Source organism: Phalacrocorax aristotelis, chromosome 15, assembly GCF_949628215.1.
Source record: "Phalacrocorax aristotelis chromosome 15, bGulAri2.1, whole genome shotgun sequence".
NCBI lineage: Eukaryota > Metazoa > Chordata > Aves > Suliformes > Phalacrocoracidae > Phalacrocorax > Phalacrocorax aristotelis.
The window spans coordinates 1,092,474-1,119,235 of NC_134290.1; the positions used below are offsets into that span (position 1 = coordinate 1,092,474).

A 26,762-nucleotide genomic window follows, 5' to 3' on the forward strand; every position below is an offset into this window, starting at 1 on the left:
TCTCTAGTCTGATATTTCTTATGGCCTAGTAAAATTGCCTCTCAAATTTGTCCCCTAGCTGCCTTCTAATAAGAACAATTTTTCTAAAAAGGCTTAGTACTCGTAATGAGTATTTCATTTGCAGTAAAATTCAAGTATTTCTGAAAAGTTTTATCAAAACTCAGCTTAGGTGAATGTTCTTTCCCCTGAAGAATCATAGAAAGTGCATGCAAAAGAGGTTCAGCCATATAAGGTAAGCTTGTAAAACAAAGGGAATATTTTTGAGAACTATTTTTTAGTCTTGGTTCAAACCTAAGTATAATTGCTTCTCAAACCTATCACTTAGCTCCCTCTAATAAAAAAAATCTTTGTAAAGAAACTGTATTAGCAACCGAAAATACTGACAAAGGAATTAAAAGTACAAATGAGTTGAAATAATTTCACACCACAGTACCAATAACAGATTGTATAAAGTGATATATAAAGAACCCCTTTCCTACATGCATGGGATGTGAAGGGAATAGTTTTGCCTCTTTTCTTCAGTCTTATGCTGGTTTGGAGGGAAGGAGTTGGTTGCAGACCCAGATATGGCAGTAAAAACCAACAAGGAAACACAAAGCCAACGGTGAGATTTCTGGGAAGTACCACTCTATAGGTTTGTCTGATATTTGTTTCTTTTTGGTTTGTGCATTTTTCATATGGCTTGGAAGGAAATACTGGCATCTTCCTCCCACTGACAGCAGGAAGTGACTGCTGTTAACTTCCGATACAAACTCTGGAAAATATGTCAGAAGTCTCACCTATGGACTTCCTTTCTTTAACCACTTTGTGGATTTTCTCCTCCTCAATTGATATAAATTCCTATTACCAGAACTGTGGAATCCCCTAGGTCACCTGACAATATTTTAATCAATACCGTGATTCTATGATAAATCATATTGAATAAGCAGCAGTCTAGACAGAAGGCACTGAAGATGCTTCAGGTACTGATGAAGTTCACCCTGCCTCAGGGACCTGGTGAATGGCATGTGTTATATAAAATACACATAAATTTTGGGAGGCTTTCATATTTAGGCATTAAAGCCGCTGCAGTTATTCCAGCCATTATCAAAACCATGACCGTGTAGTTGGCATTTTTAAGGATCACAGGAGCTCTCAATAAACAATTTTTAATGAACAAATTAAGTGTGAAACTATGTTGACATTACACAAAAGCAGTACAAAATAAACAACAGTGAAGGTGGTCACAGTTGGCCCCTTCGCCAGGACAGGGGACTGGAGCTTTTCAGGGTAGCAGAAATCCACAACAGATGGTTCTGCACTGTGACAGACATCTTATGGAGAGCTTCAGTACTCCCTTCCACCAAGCCTGTTTGTGAAGGAAATTCTCCTTTCTCCCAACCTGTTCCCCCACTTTATCATTCTAGAGAAGTCTATGTGAATTGGTAATCAGTTGTGAGAGTTTCAAGAGTTCTTTGAAATTATTATTTTAGGGCAAAAAGGGAAGAAGACATAGGTGCATATAAAGGGGTGTCACACCCATACAAGCTCTAGAGGATGTCACACAGATGATACAGCTCCTACATGTACATGTGCAGTATCCTACATTTGACTTAAGATACTCTGTAAAGAAACTTCAATATAGATGTGCGTACTACTCATGGGCGGGATGTGTCTGATCAGGAACAACAGTTAAGGCTGACTAGTAATCTTCTTCCATAGAGGACCGGCAAAACCAGACCATTAGACCTGGCTAAAAGAACGCCTTCTGTAAACTTAGTGAGATCCAGTTAGATTTGAAAGATCATGTAAAAGTTTCTTGGAACAATTTCCTCCCCAACACCACTTATGTAATGCACTTGCTGTAACAGAACAAGGATTCCGGTGTCCTGGAGTACTCCAGCAACTGATATTGGTGAACAAGCTTTCTAAAATGTAAAACTAAAGATGTGTAAGGGAGTAAAAGAGAAGTAGAAAGCATTTTAAGGTTAACTTTCTGATTTTACGGTATCGATTTTAATTCTTCCTGAAAGGCAGATGTTTCAAACATAAATACAGCATGTTTAGGATGCACTAGATGATAGAATCATTATATGTTCCTATCCACAAACTCCCACCTCTTAAGCAACATATTTTACAAGGCTGTCAAAAAGTAAGTTCAGATAAAACCCTATAAAGGTTAACTCAGGCAAGCTGAATGTGATAGCAAACACATAGTTGCATATGCGTAAGTGTTCATATATTTTTCCACAGTCACTGTATTTGTGTGCTGTGAAAACTAGAAGCTAATAGCATTAAAGGGAATTAAACAGGAATAGTTATTCATCGAACAAGGCAAATCAGCCATTTAAACAAAAACAGTTAAAACTTTAGATTTAAATGTTCCATACTAATTAAAAACAATATCTGATTTATTATTTTTTTAAAACTAATTTCATCCCAAATTCCAATTTGAAATCCTGGAAAAAAATAGGGAGAAAACTGTCAGTTATTGCTATTTTACCTTCAGAATTTCCCAATACTTGCAAAACATGGTGTCCAAATGAACCATGCCTATACACCAGGATGTCACTACTGTCTACCTTTTTAAGTGATGTTTGGACTAACACTTAACCAGGTGAACATTTAGCAAAAAGGCACAAATAAAAAGGCATCAACAAAAAAAAAGGCGCGCGCGCACACACACACAAATCCGCTGTCATGTGAAGAGCACCTCCATTTCCCAACAGGTACATTAAATATATAAATAAATACATACATACACAAAGGAATCTTAGCTTATGGCTTTTTACTACAGGTTGGGGGTGAGGTGAAGGAAATCACATTTGGGGCTTGGAACTCAGGGATTACTGCCTTGGGAGTGTAAGCAGGTGTGCGAGAAAAAGAGGCCAAACACTGGGGAGGGGGCAAAGGAAGGGAAGGAAAGAGAATAAGGAGCAGAGGGTGCACTTACTGTTTGGTTATCTTCATACAGCTTCAAGTCATATCCACTCAGCTCCACACAGAAAATTATTGCTGTAACCCCCTCGAAACAGTGGATCCATTTTTTGCGTTCAGATCTCTGTCCACCCACATCTACCATTTTGAAAGTCAGCTCTTTGAAGGTGAACTTATTTTCTACAATCCCTGTGGTCATGTCCCGAGAACGCAGAATATCTTCCACTGTAGGGATGTAGTCCAGTGCTGCGATCCTTTCTAGGTCATTCAAGTAGTATGCAGCGTTATCCTCTAGGTGGTACTCATTGGAGCGGCAAAAACACTCCTGCACACCAGGGTCTGCCCAGAGCCGTTTCATGACTCCCAGAAGCTCGGGGGTAATCTCGCCTTTGCTCTCAGCCGGGCCTGTCAGGGCAAAAAGCTGCACAGCATCATATGCTCTGTCAGGATTGTGAAATTCTATCTTAAGGGTGGCTAAAGCCCGAATGATACGTGTGAGGGAGTCAATTGCATTATAGATAATCAGAGGTTTGTATTCCTTGCAAGCCTCCAGGTTAAAGCCACCACTATGAATGATTTTCATCTGCTTGACGATAGTACTCTTCCCAGAATTGCTGGTACCCAGGAGGAGGAGTTTAATCTCTCTTCGTTGTCGCTGGCTTTCAGAGCGCAGGTGGCGGTCAATCCTACGGGACCGCCGCGCTGCCTCTTTCTCCTCAGAGCTTTGCCGACATCCCATGGTATAGCAGGCAGTTACAGAAGGGAAAGGTTGGAGATTGTCTCGTTCTGTTTGTGCCTCTGAAAAAGATCTGCGGTGTCGTTCAGTTCTTGTGCCAGGTACACCTGGAACAAAAAAAAAGTGGCTTTCCAATACCTGATGCTCCAAGATGCCTGTAGCACCTAATTCAGTCCCAGCAGGGGTGCAAACACGTGTAGATATGCAACCATAGAAATAGTCTCTTCAGTAGATCTCATGGCACTCCCCTTTCCAGTGCAAAAACAGCGGCACATTCCTGTTAATGAAGGGACACTTCCCTTTGCCACATTTTAGCTAGATACATCAAATACTCTTTTCTGTTCTGCATAATTATTTTGCTGCCTTATGTCCAAAGGTAAGGAGCCGCACTTTCACCTTCTTTGCTCTAGCCCTTGTCTTTTAATTGTATTTTCTGGTTGCTGTGGTGATGCTGCTAGATAAAGCCGAAGCTCTTTTCAATGGTGCTGTACTTATTTTGTTCCTCTTCCCCCTCTTCTTCAGCTGATCCAGTTCAGCTCTGTAAATCTGTGCTTTCCACCTGCCAAACAATGAGAAGAGAAATGAATGAAATGAGAGACTCCACTTCCTTGCTGCAAACCACTCACTTTCTCATCCTCTTTTAGACTTCTAAACCTTTTATTATCCCAAACAGAAAATACAGATGGAGAAATATGTGAAGGAAAGCAAAAATCTAAAACCCTAGGAAAAATGTAGGGATAGCTGAAGCTTGCAGACCTAAGAAAATCAGGTTTCTGAACAATAGTAAATCAAATCTCCCTTTCAGCCTTCTGGGTTTTATTATCTACACCTACATGAAAACAAACAGTGCTGCGCTGTGCCCCAATTTCTCCCTCAGCAAGAGCTTATGGCAGTGCTTTTCCTGCACAGTCCTGTTCTGACTGGTTTCCCTGAACTAGAAAATGAAACAGACTCACAACTACTTTTCCCAGTCTCTCTATTTATATCAATATCTTGTACTCGACAGATGTCCTCCCAAGTTTTCTTTCCTCTTTTCTGTTTGCACTGAACATTTAAGTAACTAAATTAGGAAGCAAAAGGAGGTGATTAGTTTTGCTCCATGATTTTGTAAAAGGGAGAGTTACTGATCTTTGCAGAATACAGTAACAGATCTTCTTTCCCCTTGGCGAACAGTACTGTTAAACGTACTACCTGCATCCTGCTTAACTGATAAAGCAATACACTGCTACAACAAACTTTGTAAGCTTCTTTGCACAGCCAAGCTAAGTGTTTATTAAGCCTCCTCTCTTCCATTTTTAATACAGAAAATTCTGAGATGCAGTAAAAGCGAACAGTGAGTACTAGGCAACTGTTTTATACAAAAAGCACAGGAAATGCCATCCCAACCAGGGGCTGACAGCTTTTCAGTGACTGTTAGAGCAATTATTCTTTCCAGGGGTTAAGCCTACTAGTTGGAACTCTGCAGAAGGCAACAGCAGGAAGCAGTTACCTCTCACAGAGGGAAAACACATTACTAATAGCTGATCAGTCATAACTTGCCTCTTTTCTAGGAAGGGCTTGCTGCTCCCACTTAGCCCTGAGCACAGTGGGCAGCAGAATCACAGAGGCCATGGCTTCCTCATCGTATGCTGGCCCCAGCCACTCTGGCACATATACTGCTGTCTGTTCATGTGTGTCTAGAGGTCTTCAGTGAGTATCTTTACAAACTAAACTGCATGCCACTGAGATACCCTCTGAAAAGGCTTAAGAAAAATTTCAGAGCCTACTAAAGAAATATAACTTCTACTACATTTTAATAAGACTCAGTCTCCCAAAGTCCATTTTCAAGTTGCTCTAAAAGTCTGGAAGTTTCTACTGCATGAACTTACTAGCATTTCAGTGTAGGTGACAAAGCATTAAAATATATAGTGAAGAGGATGATTCTACACTACTAGGACAGAGAGGGAATGATCCAAGCCAGATGTTGAACCTCTAGCTTTTGTGAGAAAAGAATTTGAACTATAACTTCTTGCAACCTCACATACTTTGCTTTCTTTCTTTTAAGCATCACAGAAGAAATTTTAGTGGACAAAAGATGTTTCGGCACTCCAAAACAGCAATCTGTAAATAAGTATTTGAAATGGAGCACTGGATTTACCAATATGTATGTTTCCTCTCCCCGCATTACCTACATCATAGGGTAAGATTCACTGAGAGAGATACACAGCAGGATGGGGTGGGTCTCATTCCTATTTGGCCATACTGCTCTGGTTGAAAAATACGAACTTATATTTACATTACTTTTATTTTAATGTGTAATGTGTATTCATAAATGCATATACATTTAATAGTACATGCTCTGTAAGATACTGTTTTACTGTTGAGAATTTCAGCTCCTGGTTTGTCTTGCCAAAAGTCATTATCAGCCAGGGATTTCAGTGAGATCTTGCTTTACCTCCCCACTAGCTGTCACCGTAGTAGTAATTAATTATGTCAAATAACAGCTCAGCCAACCTTTAAATAATGCTAATTGAGATATAGGACTGCATAAAAACTTCGAGGCGGGGACTTCATAGATACAGATAAGGACAATTACATCAGCTGCAGTACTAAAGAAGGGTTACATGGTTAAAATAAAGAAAAAAGCCCAGCATTTAAAGTTTCTTAGCATCTTGCATTTACATGAAAAAACATTGTTCTTATAACATTTATTTTGGAGGGTAGAAAGGAGGAAATAAATTATATATCCAGGATTTCATTCCACAGGTGGCAAAAACAAGCATAATGATCTCAGACTTTTCTCTTTAGTGAAAGGTAATTCTTCTGTTATTTGTATATTAAATTTTTGTCAAAATGGGCTATCCTAATCTTAGTTTCCATATTTTGTATAGCTTTCTCCCTGGACATATTTAAAGTCACTTACAGATATTTTCTAATTTATGATGGGCTGACAAATGGAAAGGTAGAGCCTATGGGTCTGCTCTCAGATCCAAGCCCCCACTGGTATGCATCTCTGGGGCCTACAGTTCTGTAACAGCATCCTGGCGTTAGGCAGGTTTCTGCAACACACTGGATCTCTTTCAGCAGTTTCCAGTACATAAATGTGAAGGTACCTGGGAGAGTGAAATGTGCGTGTATGGGAGGGCAAACAATTATGGCAATCATTGTTAATCCCTTAACATCAGGGAAAAGGGTACAGAGACTGGACAGTCAGTAGATGACAGTTTTACATATTTGTTTTACACATTTGCTCCTGAAGTTTCCTGGATTGTTAACTTGGGACAGTTGAGCTTGCAGTCACTCACTCTTAAACACTTTTACTGATTCTATATTTATCTTTAAATCCCTTCCTAACTCTAACCCTGCTTAAGGGAGATACATAGTTGAACCAGTGGAGACCTGGGTAAAATTAATGACTGCCAGGATGAGTCAGTATAGGTCAGGATTGGTACTGGTGTATTGAGGAAAGCTTTTTACTTTCTTGGAGAAGATTACCAGATGATTGTTGCAAACAACTGCAAAATTCCACAACTGGAACTCTGACTAAAAAACATGAACACTTAAAAAAACAGTATATGAAGTATATTGATTAAAATGTGCTTCAATATCCCACTCATTCCCATCTTTCCTTAGATTCCCGGAACACTGTTAACATAGCCATTTCCAGAACAGCAGCTTTTCCTCAGTTCTGAAGATCTTCTATACAGTATTTCAACTTCCCCCTCTTCGTTCTTGTTCCTATTTAAACCTGCCTTCTCACTATGTTCTTTTAATCTCTGTGCTCTAACACCTGCCTGTAAATCCATCCCAAAACCATATGCACGAAATTAACTAGAACAAAACTTCTACAGTGGCCAATTCCGGAAACTAACCATGACAATCTTATTCTCCGTTGTTCCAAACTAGTTATCTAGTCATTACATCAAGTCACCTCTGCATGACAGTTCGGAGTGCTTATCTGTCATCTGTGCCTGTATGGACCTTAGTGTATGAGCAGGCTTGTAATTTAAGCATTTTGGGTAACTTGAATTTAAGATGTCTGAATCCTTTTCCCCAAATGGACTGTGCATTGCTATTACCTGGTGTAAAATTCTACAAAAAAGTCTTAGTATCAGCTGTATTTATCTTACTTCCCTTTGCATATCAGAAGGGCATTCGCACAAAGACCAGATTAATCAGCAGAAAGTTAAAATAATAGCATACACATTAATAGAATGGTAATTAGCACAACTTTACTTTAATGCATCAAAGATGTGGAAAGGAAAACCCTCCAAAATAAGGAGTTATACTTTCTTCAAATAATTGGATTTTTAAAGGGTCATAGAAAATGAAAAATAAGAGTTGAGAAAGCTATTTCTTAATGAGTAACTTGCCAGCTACACAGAGAGAGTGAAGCTACTGTATTAGATATCAGGCCAAAGACTTATTTTCATTAATAAAAATTAGAGTTGGCTCCATTAATCATGCTTATTTTGACAAATTCAGAACATTTAAATTTGGTTTTCCTTTAAGTCCTTATCATTGGAGGTTTCATTTTCATGTCACTGATAAGGCCACTGGTTGAATTCTTCTTGACATTTTCTACATATCTCTGTGACTAAAGATGAAAAATTCTGCAGGAAACACATATGGGGCTCCCTCTCCTCTCTTTACAGACAAGAAGCAAGAGGCTTATGTTCCTTCCAGAATGCATCAGTACTTCTGATAAATCTGGAGATTTTATGCCCGTATAAGATAAGCAGATCTTTTTTAAACTTTATTTCACTGGCCTCAATAATTGCTTATGACCATTCGGTAGAAAGACACTTTCAAGAAAAAAATTATTCTTTTCAAACAGCTTGTACGTCCTGTAGAGTATTTCCTGTGGCATATTTCCACAACACATTCAGATACATCATTCATACCCCACAGCATTTTACATCTCAGCTATTTTGCTTGCCGTTCATTAATGTGTTTAGCACAGAAAAGGATAGAGTAGCACCTCCTTATCAGAGGGAAGACTAGGAGTATGTAAACACAGTGTAAATGAGTTTAACACTACTAAATTTCCTTTTTTTTTTCTTCTAGGCATTTCTATTGCCTATATTGCAATGATATCTGGATCCCACTATTTCAAGTATAAATTCAGTGAGGTGGTTGTATTACTACTTTGTAAAGCAGAGTAGTAGATATTATTTCCAAATAGTTCACTACAGTAAGAAACTTATTTAAATAAATCAAACTTTTCTCACATACACTGAAAAGCATCTTCCATATTCACAGTCACTACTTTTTAGAGTTCAGAAAACTAATAACTTTACAAACTATTATGTTACTACATTTTATTGTCATGGCTACGTAAAGATGAATTGCCTCTCAGTAGTTTTACTTTTTCTTGGAACATACTCAGAAAATAAGGTGATCTACAATTTGTTCTGTTGTTTAGATCAGGTTTCATATTAAAAATGCAAGTATTTAATGGCTGTAAGTTTCTAATTAGATAAAAGTCTTTTCAGTTACTCTAATGGAAAGCCCTATTGCTTCCTTTCACAGCGCACATTTCTCTCTAAACTTTGTTTAAAAAAATGTTATTCTTTGAATGAATCATAGAATCATAGAATGGGCTGGGTTGGAAGTGACCTCAAAGATCATCCCATTCTAACCCCCCTGCCACGGGCACCTTCTACTAGACCAGGTGGCTCAAAGCCCCATCCAACCTGACCTTGAACACTTCCAGGGATGGGGCATCCACAGCCTCTCCGGGCAACCTGTTCCCATGCCTCACCACTCTCATAGGGAGGAATTTCTTCTTTATATCTAACCTAAATCTACCCTCTTACAGCTTAAAGCCTCGCAGAGGCGATCAGCTCTGGTGCAGGCACGTTCCACATTCACCACTTACAGGAGGGTTTCCTGAGCTGAGGAAACTCCAGGGGAACCAAATCATACTGCGTATGTGCATCTAAACTAATATATCTACCATCTACTGACAATTGAAGCTGTTCAAAATTTAAGAAAAATATATTTGTTAAAACTGATTAATATATAATCAGTTATATAATGTATAACGTGCAATCTTGTCATGACTACAGTGGGTAGTTTTTCCCACAAAATAAAATTAACATGCCCCAAATCCTGAGCCAACAGTGATCTTTTTCAGTTATCAAAGAAGTAATGCCAAAAAGGTAATTTCTGGAGTGGGAAGGATACTTGAGCAAAATTCTGCACTACTTTATTATATAAATCTGTTGAAGCCCATTTAACTGAGCAGGTCATCTAGTACTAGCACGTTCTTCTCTTCATACTTTTATAGCCAATAAAACCAGCCATTACTGTTGATTTCATATCTAGGCTTGCTCTTTGCCCCTACACATCGCTTCTGTCTTGCTCAAACTGATCTCTGTGTTTGCAGTCATAAAGTTATCCCTTTTCTCAGCATGTTCCCAAGTAATGGGGGGGGTGGAGGAAGGAGAATGACGCTACAACAATACGATTCCATTGTAAAAAGTTTCCTAAGGGAAGATCTGAGTATTATCTCTTGTTGCATTAGCTACTGGCACATTATCATGGAATGCAGAGTTAGAGAATCTACCTTGAAAGGTGTTGCCCCCCAAGATTTGATTGAATGGAGCTGGCTTCTAGGCTGAGAATAAAGGCAATGACTGTTACTATCACAGCCAATATAGAGACTGTGCATACAGTGTGCTGCTAGAGACAGGAATTTCAGCTGGCTTTGCAGGCACAAAGCTACATTCTCCCTCAAATGCAAGTGGTACCAGAAGTCTAGTAATTTAGTTTCACTACCACCAGCCCCCACACACAGAGCTTTAGGAGCCTAATCTTATTCAGATCTTTACAGTATTTCTGTCCTAGTAGCCAGATGATACATATAATTTTTCCTCAGTAGTACCTAATTTAAGGAAGTAAAATGAAGTTCAAAAGGTTGCAGCCACTTTCCACAGCAGTTTTAGCAGTAGTTGCCAGCGATCTTGGTTAATTCAGGACTCATATTCTATTCAGTATTATAGAACATACACTACCAGAGGAAGAAAACAAAACCTTACCCAAAGTATACTTCCCCAGCTTATTGGTTCTGATCGCTTCTTCTTTCTCTTTACTTACCTGAAAGTTCAGAGGTAGCGGACCTGCCTGTTTGAGCACTTACCATGTAAAAGCAAACGCAAGAAAATCTAGCAAGAAGTAGCACAGCGCACATCTAAGAGTTACAAGTGTAAACTAACCTAATGTAATCAGTTTCTAATGACTATACACACCCACAGAGGATTCCAGTACTTTAATAAAACCTTAATTTTGCAGGTTTTAACTTTCAATCACTTCTTACACTATTAACGAAAGAGAAAAAGACATGAGGGAGTATATACCAGGAAACACCCGAAGTATTTTACTGAGGAAGAAGTCAAGCGTTCCACTAAGCAGGCATCACTTTTTTTTTTTAGAGGAACTAAGGCTAATAAGGAATGGGGAAATTGGTTCAGATTTTTGAATACAGGAAGGTAGCCAGAAGGAGTCCCAGAAATGTATGCATTAAATAATAATAATATTGAAATAATTTCACAGAAGTTAGCTTACTGCTTTATGTATGGTGATTAAAGTGGATTTATTACAGAATAAAGTTGTTTTAAAACTGGCCACAGGCATTACTAACATTCTCTTTAGACAATCATTGAAATCTGAAAGAAGAACAAAAAAAGCTGACAGAATAAATAAACTGGATGAATTTTTTTCTTAATGCAACCTCTTAGTTGATAGCACAACTTTTTGTTGCTGTTGGCTGACAATATTATTTATGTTGCCAGTTTCCATTGCTTAAAGCTCTGGGAAAGTACTTATATTGAAAAATATCTCCATTGGATATCTACCTCTAAATAAATGTCTGGGGAAATTCTTCATATGAAAAATGGCTTAGGCACTTCTGAACAGAGCACTTGGGGGAAAAATGAATTGTTTCATCCACACTAAAAGAAATTGAGAACTTTCCTTTAAAAATCCCGCTATACCTTCAAACTTTGAGCCAAGGATGTGAAATTCAACAGAAAATGAGTTTCACGGTGTGGATGTGCATTTCCCATTCTCACAAACAGGAAGTTTAACTTACAGATTTTGAAAAATTTTACTTTTAGCTAGAGTAGAGAAAGATTCCATTTCAAGAAAACACTTGCTAGGCAATAGTAATTGGACTTGCTGGTCTGGCTTAGGAGAAGGGGAAAGAAAATATTTTAAGGAAAGCCAGAAACAATCTGTATCCACTAGAACACGTGTCTCTCCAGAGCCAGAACCATAAACCAAAGTTACCAAACCTGATCAGGAACTTTCTGCCCTGATATTCCCTCTATCTTTCCACATATAGGGTAATAACCTGTTATTGGTGGTGTTCACCCTTTTATTGAATTGAAGCTTCGTCTTGCAGATGAGCTGTACAGATACCAGTATGACCTCTTGTGACAAACAATGACAAAAAAGTTAAGATTGTTTTGTTTGAAAAAAAAAAAAATTTGGGAAATTCCACGGTATTTTAGAAAGATGAATATTCAAATACTCAGAAGTTGCATGTACAAGTCATGGCAAAACTTTTAATTACATATTAAGGCACTATAATCCCATCCAAAACAAAGGGTGGGCCAAATCTAATGACCTAACAAGAGAACATACCAGAGAAAGCTGTTGTCTTTTGTGGTTTATTTGTTACAGCAGTTAAAAGGCATATTCTATTAGTCAAGTGAGTGAAGACAGAGGTGTCATGATTTAATTAGCTGCATGTTTGGCTGGACACTACTGAATTCTACCCCTCTTTGTCATGGTGGTTCTTTGTGATGTTAAATAAGTCCCTTAAGCCATCTTTTCAAAGATGATCTCTGCTTTTGATTTTCATTTCTTAAATGCCCAACTTGAGCAACTGTTTGTGATCACGGAATGCACGGAGTTTTCAAGTATAATCAGCCTCAATGGTAGCTGTGTTGTATATATTCAAATATTGAAAAGTAATATTTTTTCACTTGATCTCTATTTAAGAAATAGGGCCTAACCTCTACACTAACTCCCAAGGTAGAACAAGAAATGAATTAATGTCTGTGCAATAGATAACAAAATGAAAGTAGTAGCAAAGTCAGTCAAGAAATCTGTATTGATAGCGCAGTCTAGCTGAAGTACATCACATATCCAGACTGGGACCACACACACACAATAACCAATACAGAATAATGGAAGCTGCTGAGTAAGAAAGGGGTTCTTAAAGGAAAGTCAGATCCAGTAATTATAAACCAAAACATCACATACATGTAGGCAGATATGTGCACATGTTAGGGACAACCAAGGTTACCAAAGAAGGTATAAGGACAATGATAAAAAAATTTAATTCAGAAATCCTCAGGCCAGGGCAGGGAATGAGAAGGGCACTGACCAGGACTAGTGCCGTACTCCTTATTATCACCAGCACTGACTGTAGCAGCCCAACAGACAACTGCTTCCAGCATACTTTCCAGAAGGATAGCTGGTAGGTCCATTAGGTTCTCATCTGCCGATTCTCACTGTGATTTTATAAAAATACTCAGATCTGTGGTATAAGACCTGAGCTCAGCTATTGGAATTGCCACCTAGGGATACATGGCAGAAGGACGTTTTACAAGGAAATAGTGGAGAACCCAAAGAAAATGACTTGCTGCTATTACATGTAGTCATAGACCTATCAGTATGTAATCTACATGTAACTGATATATAAAGGAATAGATTTTCTGCAGTGAGATATTATATTCATAGCTTTAAACATCACATCTTTATCTATCATTCAGAAAACATCCAACATATTTTAGCAGTATCAAAATACAAGTTATGCTAGTTAGTGGTATAAGTATATCACCCAGGCAAAATTTAGCCTTGATCCAAGTTTTAGGGAAATATAAGAACCTATAGTAAAGGCAGAGTATTCCTTATGAACTGAATATTCAATCCGTGCTTTTATAGAGATAGATTTTGATATTTAGTTAAGTTTGCACCAGCTCAGCTAAGATCCAAACACAGTAGAATACAAGAACCTACTAGTTATTTTTCTTTTAACTATGCACACCCCACTTACTTCAGCAAGTTGGAAACATAAATCCTTTAAAGCATTAATACCTAAATACTTGGTAGGTATTTAAATCATGACCTATTTTAGCAACATCCACAAACTAGCGTGAAGCAGTAAGAAGAAGCAGCAATGCAACCGGTACACAATACGGACTGATTTTTTAATAGATCCAAAAATACAACAGTTCTATTCTGAGTTGTGTTGCTGAAAATCCAGAGCACTGTCAGTGACTGCATATGGAGCTGCCTGTGCTTCATAGTGATTTAACTAAGAGCAGAATCTCCCACAGCAGTCATTTTAGAGGTGACCTTTAGACTTCCCTGAAGAATGAAATATTACAAGAATATTACAGTGGGTATAACAGTGGGGGTGCAGAAAATCCTGGCTGCTAGACAAGGACGAGGAGGAACAACACACACAGCATCTGCTTTAGGGACATGCAAGCATCAGACTCATTTAAGAATTTGTAACAGAGCAACAAACAAAATGCAGTACCCACTCAGTGTTTTGTAGGCACCTCAGGTGATGACAGTAGCGTAGGTTATGTCTTCATTAGAAGAAACCTTTTGGAAGGAGGAAAGCAAAATATGGGAAACAGTTTCAGTAGATGTGCCCAACACTGAATTCACAGAAAGGCTGAGTGAGAGCATGGGAGGAGTGGACTGGCAATGTGAGAGTTAAAACTGGGAACTAAGCAACAGAGAATGAGTAATGTTTCAGAGAGCAAATCAAAAGAACCTTGGTGAATGGGAAAAACAGAAAAACAGACATAGGTTGAATGAGTATGCAGGAGCAGCAAGTTATCAACATGAGAGAAAGTCAAGGAGATTCAGATGAAGAGAACAACATGAGGGAGTTCAGAGACAGTAGCTCAAAGAAAGCATGAGAGGAAAGAGCAACCTGATGCAGGAAGAGCAGCAAAGAAATGGTCAAAATGGAGAAGAGTAGGAGAGGAAAGCAGGACTGTGAAAGAATAAAGCCAAAAATTCTCACAATGGTCTAATTTGGGGAAGGACAAAGAAAATCTGACAAATCTGCTGGAGTTATCAGCCTTACAAGAAGACATAAATGTGGATTAAAATGCTGTTCCTAATACAACAGGAGAAAGAAAGGAAGACAGAGAGGGAATATCAGCATAAGAGGCAGGGCTATTATCAGGGATAAATTTGGTAGGTAGGGTAGAGAGCAATTTCCAGCCTTGGGCCACATATGAAATTAATCATACGAATTATGTCAGAAGAGATCTACATCAGAACTGTGGATTTCCTAGGTTCCATTTTAACAACTCAAATTAAACAAGATTGTATCCACAGAAGAGGAGACGAGGAGTGGAAGAAGTATTAGACCGGAGCCCAGGAAAAAAAAAAAAGGAAAAAAAAATCCCATGAGGCTAAACAGAATCCACAGTGTTCTCTGAAGTGTGACTCATGGGAGAGGACTTGTATGCTACCAAGCACAGATTACAGCTGCAGCCTACGCCTGGTCTCATTCTGCTCCTCTTCTGAAATTCAGAAGCTTTGACAGTCTTACAATCCTGCTGCATGCAAGAGGTTCAGCAGGTACGCCTCAGACAGCTGAGCCATTATCATTGTTTCTCTCTTTCTCTAATTCAAAGGACCTCTTTTATAAGCTGAGCATGAAGGAAGTTGTCCCTGTTCTGGTTTTGATATGAAATCGCTCTGGGCCCAATCCAAAACCCAGATATACTTCTACTTCACAAAACATAACTCTGCAAGCAGAAGCGTGTAAGTACAACATTGTACAATGGCTAGTTAGCTCCTGGTTTCAAAATCTAAGTTAATAGTTTCTTTACAACAGTTTGCCATCTAGATATATTAACCCAGTTGCAGCTAGCTTAGGTAACTGCATTCAGCACTACATTGCACAGGGCAGGTGCATTTTGGTAGATTTAAGCAAATTTCAGTTGCCTATGTGAAGAATTGCACTCATCTTCCCTGTGTACTCAGTAACTCCCTGTCCTGGTTTTAGCTGGGGTAGAGTTAGTTTTCTTCCTAGTAGCTGGTGCAGTGCTGTGTTCTGGATTTAGTATGAGAATAATGTTGATAACACCCTGATGTTTTAGTTGTTGCTAAGTAGTGCTTACACTAAACCAAGGACTTTTCAGCTTCTTGTGCTCTACTGACTGAGAGGCTGGAGATGCACAAGAAGCTGAGAGGAGGCACAGCCAGGACAGCTCACCCAAACTGGCCCGACAGATATTCCATACCATATGATGTCATGCTCAGTATATAAACTAGGGGAAGGCTGGCCAGGGGCCACTGCTCAGGGACTCGCTGGGCATTGGTCGGCAGGTGGTAAGCAATTGCATTGTGTATCGCTTGCTTTGTATATTCTATTATTATTATTACTATTTTATTTTATTTTATTTCTATTATTGAACTGTTCTTAGCTCAACCTATGAGTTTTCTCACTTTCACTCTTCTGATTCTCTCCCCCATCCCACCGGGGAGGCAGGGGGAGTGAGGGAGCAGCTGTGTGGCACTCAGTCACGCTGGGGTTAAACCACAACCCTAGAAAAAACTCAATTAGCATTTACATGGTTGGTCTGAGAATTCTTAAGCAAAAGAGTACTCCACAATCTCCTTTCCCTAAAAGTACCCTTGTTTAAGCCGCTAGAGGCCTAACTCCTTCCTAAATTGCACAGGGAACCAGAGTGGCACCTTTAGTCCCCATCCCCTTCCCCGCCACGTTTCTCTATGCTGGCACGAAGCACGCCTATTTCATACCAGTCAGATAGGACACGGTGGTGAGTTTAGGCTGGGGAAGAGCAACCTTCATCCTTTCTGCTGAAAGTTGGTCACAGTGAAACAAGGAACAAAAGAAATGTGGGGCCAGAAAAGGTAATTAAGAAGGCACATGAGCCGGCATCTTAACAGATTAATCAATAGCCAGACAGGCATTAAAAAAAAACCCAACAAAACCCCAAAACTTCAGCTCATTTTACATATGAAGCACTACTATAAATGAGTCTAGTCTGAGATGATAAAGGACAATCAGTACTCTTCTGGCTTAAATTTAGTTCCAAATTTTCGGTTACCAAAAGATCTTCTTTCTCTGTTGTGCAGATTAGGTGTGCCTTGCTGAGCTCCACATATTTTTTCCAAGCACAGGTCTTCACTGGAACTAGAGCTTGTCATGACATTTGAGCTACACAAAGCAAAGAGTAAGAGCATCCTCAGTGATCTAAGGACAATCCTCCAGCGCTTCTCTGTACTTTTCAAGGTTTTGTTTTTATTCTTAAGATCAGAGACACTGATGATTTGCTAATACCTTTATTTTATTCAGTGGGCTCTCGGTATAGAAGTAGTCCTTTGGTCTTTCTAACAAATCACATTTTTAATAACTGATTGGAATTAAAATCAAAACAAAATAAAAACAAACAAAAACAACCCCACACAAGCGTAAGAGGTTTTCCAATTTCCATGACAAGCCTGAAAGCTCTAATATTACATTGTGTAATTGTCCTCTAAAATTCCAGTCTTGTGCTACATAGCTTTATTTTTTTCAGTAAGCAAGCTTAAGGTGAATATTTACAGTTGCTTTCATTAAATTTGTCATTCTTTTCTATATCATTTCATGTCACACACTACATTCAAAAATTGTCCCGTTATTCAAAAGATAAAACCTTACCAACTTCTATACGTTCAATACATGCTTGAGTAGCCTTCTGCACACAGGAACTGGAAGACTATTGCCATAAATTGCCACCTTTACCAATAAAAGCCTCTCTACTGAAGTTCTGTACAGACCTATATAAACTAAGGGGTTTTTTCCCCACTCACAATAAAGCAAAAAGCCCTTGGTATCCCAGTGCATCAAATTCTTTAGCTATCATTTTGCCTCCACCAACACCCCCTCTAAAAAAAACCAACCAAACAACCAAAACAAAAAAACCCCAAACAAATTAAAAAAAAAAAACACAACACAAAACCCCAACCCAACCAAAATATAACAAACAACCACTAAGCCAAAATGACAAATTGCTGCTACCATAAAGAACTGAGCATCCTTGTCAAGGTCTGGCAGCTACTAGGATTTCCTCTTCAGTCTCTCCAGTTCCCTCTCTCTGGAGGGGTGATCACACCATCCTCACACCTCGGCTACCGTGACTGCAGTTACACACCCACCACCACATGCCAGAGGGGCTTTGCTGGCTCCGAACTAGGGATTATGAGAAGCCCTGCTAGCTTGTGCTGTTAAACATACAATGAGATTAGAGAGCACTGGAGTGGTTAAATTCCTGCCAGACTTTAAAAATGTAGGTTGTGGATGAAGTGAAAGAAGGTGCAGTTTTAATTATCTGAAGAGACTGGAGGCCTAATTTGTCCAGAGAACACAGAGCAGCAGTCCAAGAATTTCTAGCAGTACCCTCTGGAGAGGTTAAGTTTCTTAAATAATGTTAGGTTTTTCCTCTTATTCAACCTTTTTTTTTTATACTGAGATCAAGAATATTTCTACCTGGACTAAACGAGATTGCAATATGAGCTAGAGGAACTCCATCTAAGTAGCTGTGATGAAACGGCGGCCTACAATAAGTGACAATTTGCCGTGAGAATATTCATAGTTCTTCCTAAGCAGAATAAATACACTGTCATTGTTTAAGGGAAAAATAAGAATAAAAAGCCCAAATCCTGTAAAGTGCTATGGTTGTGATCCACTGAAGGGAAGTGTTTTAGTTAACTTCAGTGGCTTTTGGAATGAGCCTGTTTTGTACAGGATGAAAGTAAACATAATATATTTTAAAACACTGCAAGCAGGATACCTAACTGCCAGCAGCACAGGCAGATTTAGTGACAAAAATTTTGTATTTAGTGCATGATTCATACTCTTCTTGTATATGAATATCTACAGCTGAAAACTTCTGTAGGAATATATATGAAATTGAATAGTCTAACTTTGAGCTCCCCATTTTTGTATGATCTCACCATTACTGTATGACTAGTAGATCCTGAAGCATGATCAGTATCTTTGTATTTTAAGACTAATTTCTTCCCTATATGCACATGTTCCAAGCCTAGCTTCTGTTGGTATTCACTACGTGTGTTTGTTCATAGGTCTTGTCAACCTTATAAGAACAGAAGCCAAATTTGACTGCATAGATTTTGCGTCATACTATGACAAAACCTAGTCAGGACGGCTTCACATATTCATGTGGCCATACAGATTTTGTCAGTATCATGGATCACTTCTGCACCATTCTAAGAAGATATTTTTGTCTAGGACAAAAATAGAACAGTAGGTATTGTATCCTGATTAATATTAATTACTTTTAAAATGCATAGATAACAAAATGAGCTGGGAAATATAAGTCCATCTTTTGAGGAAGCTTGCATGGATTTTTAATCTGGATATTTACAGTAACGTATGAGCGCCGTGAGTTAGATTTGGCTGGGCAAAGTTGTTATTTTTCAGCCTCACACAAATTTGTAAATAGTTATTTTTCTCCAAACCTGAAACATATAAGTGATAGATGGATTTATTTTTGTTATTAGCGATGAACCAAAATCCAATCACTTTTTTTCTTGATCTTTTGTTATTTTTCACCTGTGTATTGGTAACTGTACTACTACTACTAGTATTAGCAGTTGTAGGTCCAAATTTTGTAGTACATACTGATGATTTTTTTGGTGTTCTAGTAACACTGCTAGTACTTGTGTGTGTATACATGTGTGCATGGAGAGAGCGGGGAGGAAGGTAATTACTAGCCCTATTCAAGTTTGTGTGGTATACAAGGACAGTTTTCAGCATTCAGATTTTTTCCCCTATTACACATTTTTTATTCCCTGTAGTCCTGCAAACTCCCTAGCCATACAACCAAAATGCCTGTATTTTTACTAAAACCTCTGACTAGTTCTGCATTTTCACTAGTTCTTTAGACCTTAAATTCTGTCTGCAAATAATCTGTCTCTCCTATTGTACCAGTTCTCCTATGCTGAGGTCAGAAAAGTTTCCCTTTTGTATCACACCTCAACTAGAATTGTCTCCTCTTCTTTAATGTACCTCATTAATTAACTCACTGATTTGTGACCCTTATTGTTTCATTCATTTTGTTTGAAGTAGGCTCTTGAATCACATATTGAGAACTGATAGGTTGATTCATGATACTACATACATGATCTACTGCTATTGTTAATAGTAATAAAAACAAATTTTGCAGGTTTTTCTGCATGAGGTAGTCCTAACAGCTTAAGTGAGAGTATCACAAACCAGACAAATGTATGACTATAACCACACAGTACAGGTTTAACCGCAGCATTTCAAATGGTTTGCTCCTTTGTTCTTTTTACTCACAGTGACATGTCTTCTTGACTCAAATAGCTGTGGCACTAAAATTATATTAAAGCTGAAAGGTGCTAATCGAGCCTTTCGTTTATTCATTATTCAGCAATGGATCCTTAGTTACTCATTTCTCATTCCTAGTATTACCAGAAAAAATGACTTATGTATCCTACTATTAAGATGGCACGCAAAGTTGAAATTTTACCACTGATAAGAAGCCATGGATTCCTACATACTCCAGTTGGCATTCTGCATTTCACACATATGAGAGACGCAGGAAAAAAGCTGACGGCTTATCATTTTATTTCCTTTTTGCTCACTAAAAATCTGCTGTTAATACTATTGTAAAAACAATTACGAGAAACAGGCACAGATCTGCGATAAGAAATAATATATATGCTGGAGGTTACTCAGAGTGTATCCATAGCTCAGTGGAAAGGCCATACACAAATTTCGTAGCAAGGCATATTAGGTCGAAAGAGTGCAAAGGCTATTGCAGCCCTATGGATTGCAGCTGCCAAATTCACCCTAAACTCACAAAGCAGATTTACCAAGTGGGGGCCAATATCCACAATGCAGAGCAGAACTATAATTTGTCTTGAAAACTTTGTTAAAGGAGTATGAGGACATCTCTGAGACCGCTCCAATTACTCAGCCAGCAGGGGCGAGGTTGGGGATTCTGCATTTTCAGTGATTTTTTCTCAGGTACCACTGGTTAAGTAACATACCATTTCTTGCCTGATAACTACTTGTAGCCTTCCAGGATGTGCTTAAAAGCATAGGTTTTGTTACATTTTGGTTAATTTAGAGCATACCTCAAGATTTTTAAATTGAGGTACTGGAGTCAGTATTGTAACTAAGAAAAGATGACAAGGGTACTGCCTCCTATTGCCATCTGTGACTTTTAAACAGCTTTTGCATCTTTGTTGTTGCAAGGCTGACAAATTCCCCACAGGATGCATTTCAGTAGCAAGAGAGGAACTCATTATCTAATATCAGCTCAAAAACTTATAAACATTCCAGAAAGCAAGGCACATAAAATCCCAATAAGATGCAACGCCACTGACATCCCCCCACTAGCAGGCTCCTCCTCCCAAAGTCTATTTTGCACCAAATACTTCAGGAGGAATAATGCAAACAATTTATGTCATCTCTTTGCCCACTGAAGACTCCATGCATTAGGAAAACATCCAGTAAAAAAGTTTTAAGTAGTTTTGCTCTTTTAGAGGCACAGGAATGGCAGGGAAATAGCAGGACAAGACAGTAGGTTGTCATTGTAATCCTGATTGTGCCTCCCTGATTTTCTGAGACATTTTTTTTCCAGTTCTTAAGAATGAGGTATGATTTTGGCTTGCATTTAAGATTCTCATGTCTGCCGTTAAGTAGTGTAAATGGGTGTCCTTTCCCATCTTTTGTGTTGGTTGCAGGAGGGAGCTCATCTATAAGGGTAAAATTTCTAAAGGCTTTTGTAAAACTTAAAAGGAAGAGCCAAATCCTAGAAATTTTGCACAGCTGCATTTATATTCTGTTGATCTCCACTTGCCTCTGACCAATCCTAATACAAGCTGGAGAAATTATTTGTAGTGAAAAATAGTATTTAATATGGATTTCATATCCACATCGCTCAAAAAAAAATCCTTTTAAATTACATCTTACAAAATATGGAATCTATAATTGATGATTCTGACAAAACAGGTGCAGACACCAAGTAAACAATGAGACTGATATGCTGTTAATGTTACTTCATCAAATATAGATCTTCTTCACAACCTAGGTAAAGACAGATAATAAACAACATGTCTAAGAAAAATTCCATCTGCACATCATATCTCATAGCTGAATACGAACAGTGCTGCACAGATTGACACCATTCCATCTGGCCTCCTTTAAAAAATATTTACAAGCACTTCATTATTTTCTTGAATTGACTGGTTTATATATTCTTGCATATACAAAATGATTGAAAAACTCATTTTTCTATGAGTTCTATGAAAAATTCTTGACAGATTAATCATGAAAACATAAAGTATCCACCAAAGTTATAGTCATATTAGCTTTGATTAACCACAGACTACCTGTATTTGGAGAAATGCAACACCAAGAATAAGATACTGTACTACGATACCTAAATACTGTATTTTGTCAAGACAATAATACATTCAAAATTCTCTCTGCTAATATTTTCATATTTCACCATAAAGTAGGTGAAACCAGGTTAATTTCTGAGGACTGTGCACATTCCATATATAATTTACTCTGACACGTAGAAATCAAATGCAAACATAGACAAAGCAAGTTCAAATTTTATTTAAAAAAATACTTTTGGAAATAATTAAGATATTTGCCTAGTGTTATTCTATAATATTTTGCTGCCCATATATATTTTTAATGCTATTTTTATTAGTTGTGATCAAAAGACAATGTTATTCAATAACAATGTTACAGCAAGAAGTGTCTCAATTCTTTCACAACCAAGTTATTTTCAGTGAGGAATAAGAAGTCATACTATTAGCAGGAATCCCTACATTCTTTCAGGATTTTAATCAAATTTAGCCTTTCTTCGTTCTGACAACCAAACTTATCACATGTCTCCAGTCAGCTCCTTTGGGTAATCCTATTCAGAATAATGTAGGGAGGCATCTCTAGCCCACTAAAAAAACTTTAGTTCAGACTTACAGGCTGAGTATGGAATGGGAAGTATGTTGGTTTTCATGGGCAATGACCAGTGCTTTCCCACTAATGGAAAGGAACAAGAAACTCTTGACTTTTTCAGTTTACCACTGCTCTGATAATGCCAACTAAAATTACTTTTTAAATATCTAAATAGAGAAGTTTTTTTTGAGCAGGATTTTTTCCTGGATTGCAAAGGTAGTCCTGTAGGTGATACTGGGAAATTGTTAATTGCTTGTCTATCTTATAGGTCCTTTTTTGTGGAGCACTATAAACTTCCATTTGATTCTTATGAAAGACTCGTGGAAAAGTATAGAAACAATGTAGACTGTGAGAAAGTACCTACTGTCTTTGTACTCACCTGAATTTCACTTGGCTGAAATTCTCTTGAAGTAAGGTAATATTACTAGAAGAACTACTCAAAGAGGTAAGAAGGAAGGTGATTGTCCTGCTCGCTGTGAATTTCTCCCATCATTTGTTAATTAAATCCACAGTACTTAAAGGTACTCCCAGCATTCCATGTGACTGTGCACCCAACTTTCCCTTTAAAGCATACTTTTGCCATAACAGGCATCACCCATTTCTTGCAGATCAATTCTTACCAAAATTACTGGGCCTAAATGATTTCCAAATTAGGATATTGCAGTGTTTTCTACTTGGAGTTCATTGCTTTCTAGTATCAGAAGACACAACTAGAAGAGCAACATTAATTAGTCAAAAATACAAAGAAACTCAGACAGTCCTAGTATTGATCTGAGATGGGGAACTGAAGTTTATGATCTGAATAGGGAGAAATGGCTTTTCATGATCCAGCCTTCGTTGTAGAGCCAGGCTGGAGCTGCCTAAATCTCAGCATGAGTTAGAACAGTTTCCAGGTATGATCCCAAGAGGCCACAGTATCAGTGACTGTTCTTGGTTTCCTTGATGGCAGAAGTGGGAAAAGGGTGGAGTTGCTAAGCCAACAACACAACAAGGCGAGAGGCTTCTCTCATCACAGACCAGGGTAATATCCTCTGTAAGCATTTCATTTTAGTTTACAACTCGCTTGTGCTGGCAGAGAACGGTACTACAACGGAACCAATAATTCAGTTCTCTGTGTGGTAGGTTATTACTTTATCAGTGTTTTGACTTCTATTACACAGAATTGCACTGTTCAGGACTGCAGTGTACGATCAGTCCCCTTGGGGAAAATGGAGAACTGTACTTTGCAGTGTTAAAAGCCGCAGATTCCTACCTCTTGTTGATGTTGATACGTGATACTTTCATTTGCTTAGAGCACAATATATTTACTTGACCTGCGAAATCAAATAATATTGTACTGATACAATAAGACGCACTGATGTGCATGTCAGCCTAAAATCTTGCCACATTTCAAACAATTGCTAATCCCTTGAATTAATACGTGGTTGAAATTAGTAGCCAAGAACTTGTTCCTGTAACTTAAAAAAATTACATAAGTCTTCAGTACCCTATTTCTTTTTGTAAGCATGCTTGCAAAAAGCAATCCTGACACACCTATGTAATCACAGCCATGAGGCAAAGTTCAGATTCACTTCTGGGAATACTCACAGCAGGAAACATAATCAGAGGACATATACACATCTACTCAGGGAACAGAAACAATATGATCATCGAAATTGTTCAAATTTGAAGTAGGCTAGCCTTTGAATTTTAAATACCAACATAAATGTCACCGAATTTCAAATTAAGGTTAGTTTATCTGTTCATGGACATAAATGGATTGAAAAAGAGGTTAAAAACATGTCTCTGAAATGACTGATTAAGGTGAGTTTCTACCATTACTGAGCAATACAAAATGAAAGCTCAATAGGTTCTTAGCAATTTTAAGAATATATACAAATTAAACCCATTACAAAATGGCTTCTATTATAGCACCCTGACTCTGCCAAATTTAAAAGGCCAGGCACAGAAAGGCATCTCAAGAGAAAAATCTTCCTGCCAAGACCCAGTTGCAACAAAGGTGTTTTGTGGGACACTCTCAACTCGGTGGCAGTCAGATGCTCCAGTGCAACAGTGTTTTTCTGGTATATTTTAATTTAGAATTGAATTGGTTGGCATCATATGCATTCATTTACTGATGGATTTTAGTGCTTTAAATGATACAGAAAAAAATTTTTGTGTGCTATTTGAATCCTCTCTCATAGCGTAAACACTAGGGAAGGTCAACAGCTAATATCCTGGACTTTCTTTCCTCATAAGACATCCAAACTGAAAAAAACCCCACTCTAATTCACATATATGTATAAATGGATATTATATATCCAAATGAAACCATATTTTGTTCATACATTCCAAATATTTGGATTATAAGACTTGGGCTGGTAAATATCCAGAGACAAAAGTTTTTATTTAAAAAAATCAACCTAATAACTCAAATTGTATTATTTTCAGAAGATCTTCCCTTAGATGATACTTAAGTATCAGGTGCATATCCCACCTAAACAGCAAACCCCCCGCAGAGCTAAACATCCAGCTGTGGTTTTGTTACTGTGCCACGACACTTTCATCTGAATTGAATACAGTTCAGTGGAAATGTGTTTTTTCCTTCCACAACACAACTGTGTCAACTGTATTTGTGCATCAACACGTGATATGCTGTCTAACTGTATTTGCGTTGATGTGCTTTGTGAAGATGAAGGTAGTTATTCCACATTGTCTCAACAAGGTTTGAAAATACAGAAAGCAGGCACACAAAAGAAGGGGAGAAGCACACCGGGAATGTGTTCTAGAATACTGCCTGGAGTACGAGGAAAAACTGGATAAAAGATTTGGATTACTTGCACTGTGTTAGTGAAGTCTTCCCTCCACAATACAGCAGCATTGTTAAGACACAGTTAGAGGATGAAACCAGTGTGCTAGCCCAGTTAATATCAAAGAAAACAGGGTTGGTAAGTAGGGTGAAGCAACTGTATTATTATTTACAAATATTCATGGTGAACCATGAAAATATTTTCATACTTAATTAGTTAAGACTGGTTAAACATTACAATACAGACAGCAAGAGTGGGATTTGTCGGTCCAGATTTAGCATATGCATGTAGGTGGCTACCTCTGAGCTAGTCACTCAGTGCTTCCTTTGAGGGCACTGGAGAGGAATGGGGATTTCCAGGGGTCAGGTCATCTCACACTAAGATAGTGGTCAAAACCTGGTCTGATTAATTGCACTGTAGGAATCTCTTTTTTTCTCCATCAGCTATAAGGGAAGCCTTAAAAACTGCTCCATATGTACATGTACATGTCCTAGGTATCTAAAAGTGTTGAGGATAATTCCTCCCAACTGCCAAGTCCAGGAAATTACTATTCAATAAATCTACTGTAAAAATATCAGATTAACAAGTTGTAATTCCTAAGAAATTATCCTCTTTCCAGACATTATCGTTCACGGATGTGGGCAAAATTAATACCTAGAATTCAGATTCAGTTTTTCAAATTTGCCTCTTTATGTTTTTCTGTTGGCCAACATGATCACTGGTAATTTCACAGGTGATTTCTGTACCGTAGAATTGTCTGGAAATGTAACCACACTTGTCTTTTTGATGTGATGACTTAGCAATCCAGAGGAGAAACAGCCCTCTGCTACAACCGGCTTAAAGAGAAAACAGAGGAAAACAGGTTTTGTTGAGTAAAACTGTGTTCTGTAATGTCCAATACCAAACTATAAAATGGGTTCTGGGGACAGCCAAGTCTCTGCTGAGCCACAGATAATACTCTGAGCTACAGAAGTAAAAAAACACATGGAAAGCTGCTGCCTTCTGAAATTTTGCCACGGGTTTTGTTAGCTGTGGTTCTAAATGTATTTAATAGTAACAAATGTTTGAAGTCTAGGTAACATAGAAATGATGGCCCACATCAATAATCTGTTCCTTCCATCCTACTTTACCAGTGCCCTTCAGTGTTAGTGGAAAGCAACAGTTGAGAGAGAAGAGAGCTTTCTCTGTAGCTTTCATTTCAAGGGTTAAACTGCGTCCTTGATTACACTAGCATAAAGCTAAAATAACTTAAATTGCTCATATGTATCAACTCCAGAGTTAATAATTGAATAAATAAAAGCTGAATTTAGCCCTTCTATCATGTTGT

General features: G+C 38.1%; 2 protein-coding genes across 3 annotated transcripts in view; one reads left to right on the top strand and one right to left on the bottom strand.

Moving 5' to 3' along the window:
- Nucleotides 1-26,762, top strand: part of RSPH14 (radial spoke head 14 homolog) — a 117,177-nt gene that overhangs the window by 64,014 nt on the left and 26,401 nt on the right. The gene's annotated exons all lie outside the window — the stretch shown is intronic.
- GNAZ (G protein subunit alpha z) overlaps nucleotides 1-26,762 on the bottom strand; it is an 83,207-nt gene that overhangs the window by 52,930 nt on the left and 3,515 nt on the right. The window contains exon 2 of the mRNA XM_075110183.1: nucleotides 2,933-4,211. Within this exon, the coding sequence (XP_074966284.1) occupies nucleotides 2,933-3,655 (723 nt within the window). The 5' untranslated portion in view covers nucleotides 3,656-4,211. The remainder of the gene's footprint in view (nucleotides 1-2,932; nucleotides 4,212-26,762) is intronic.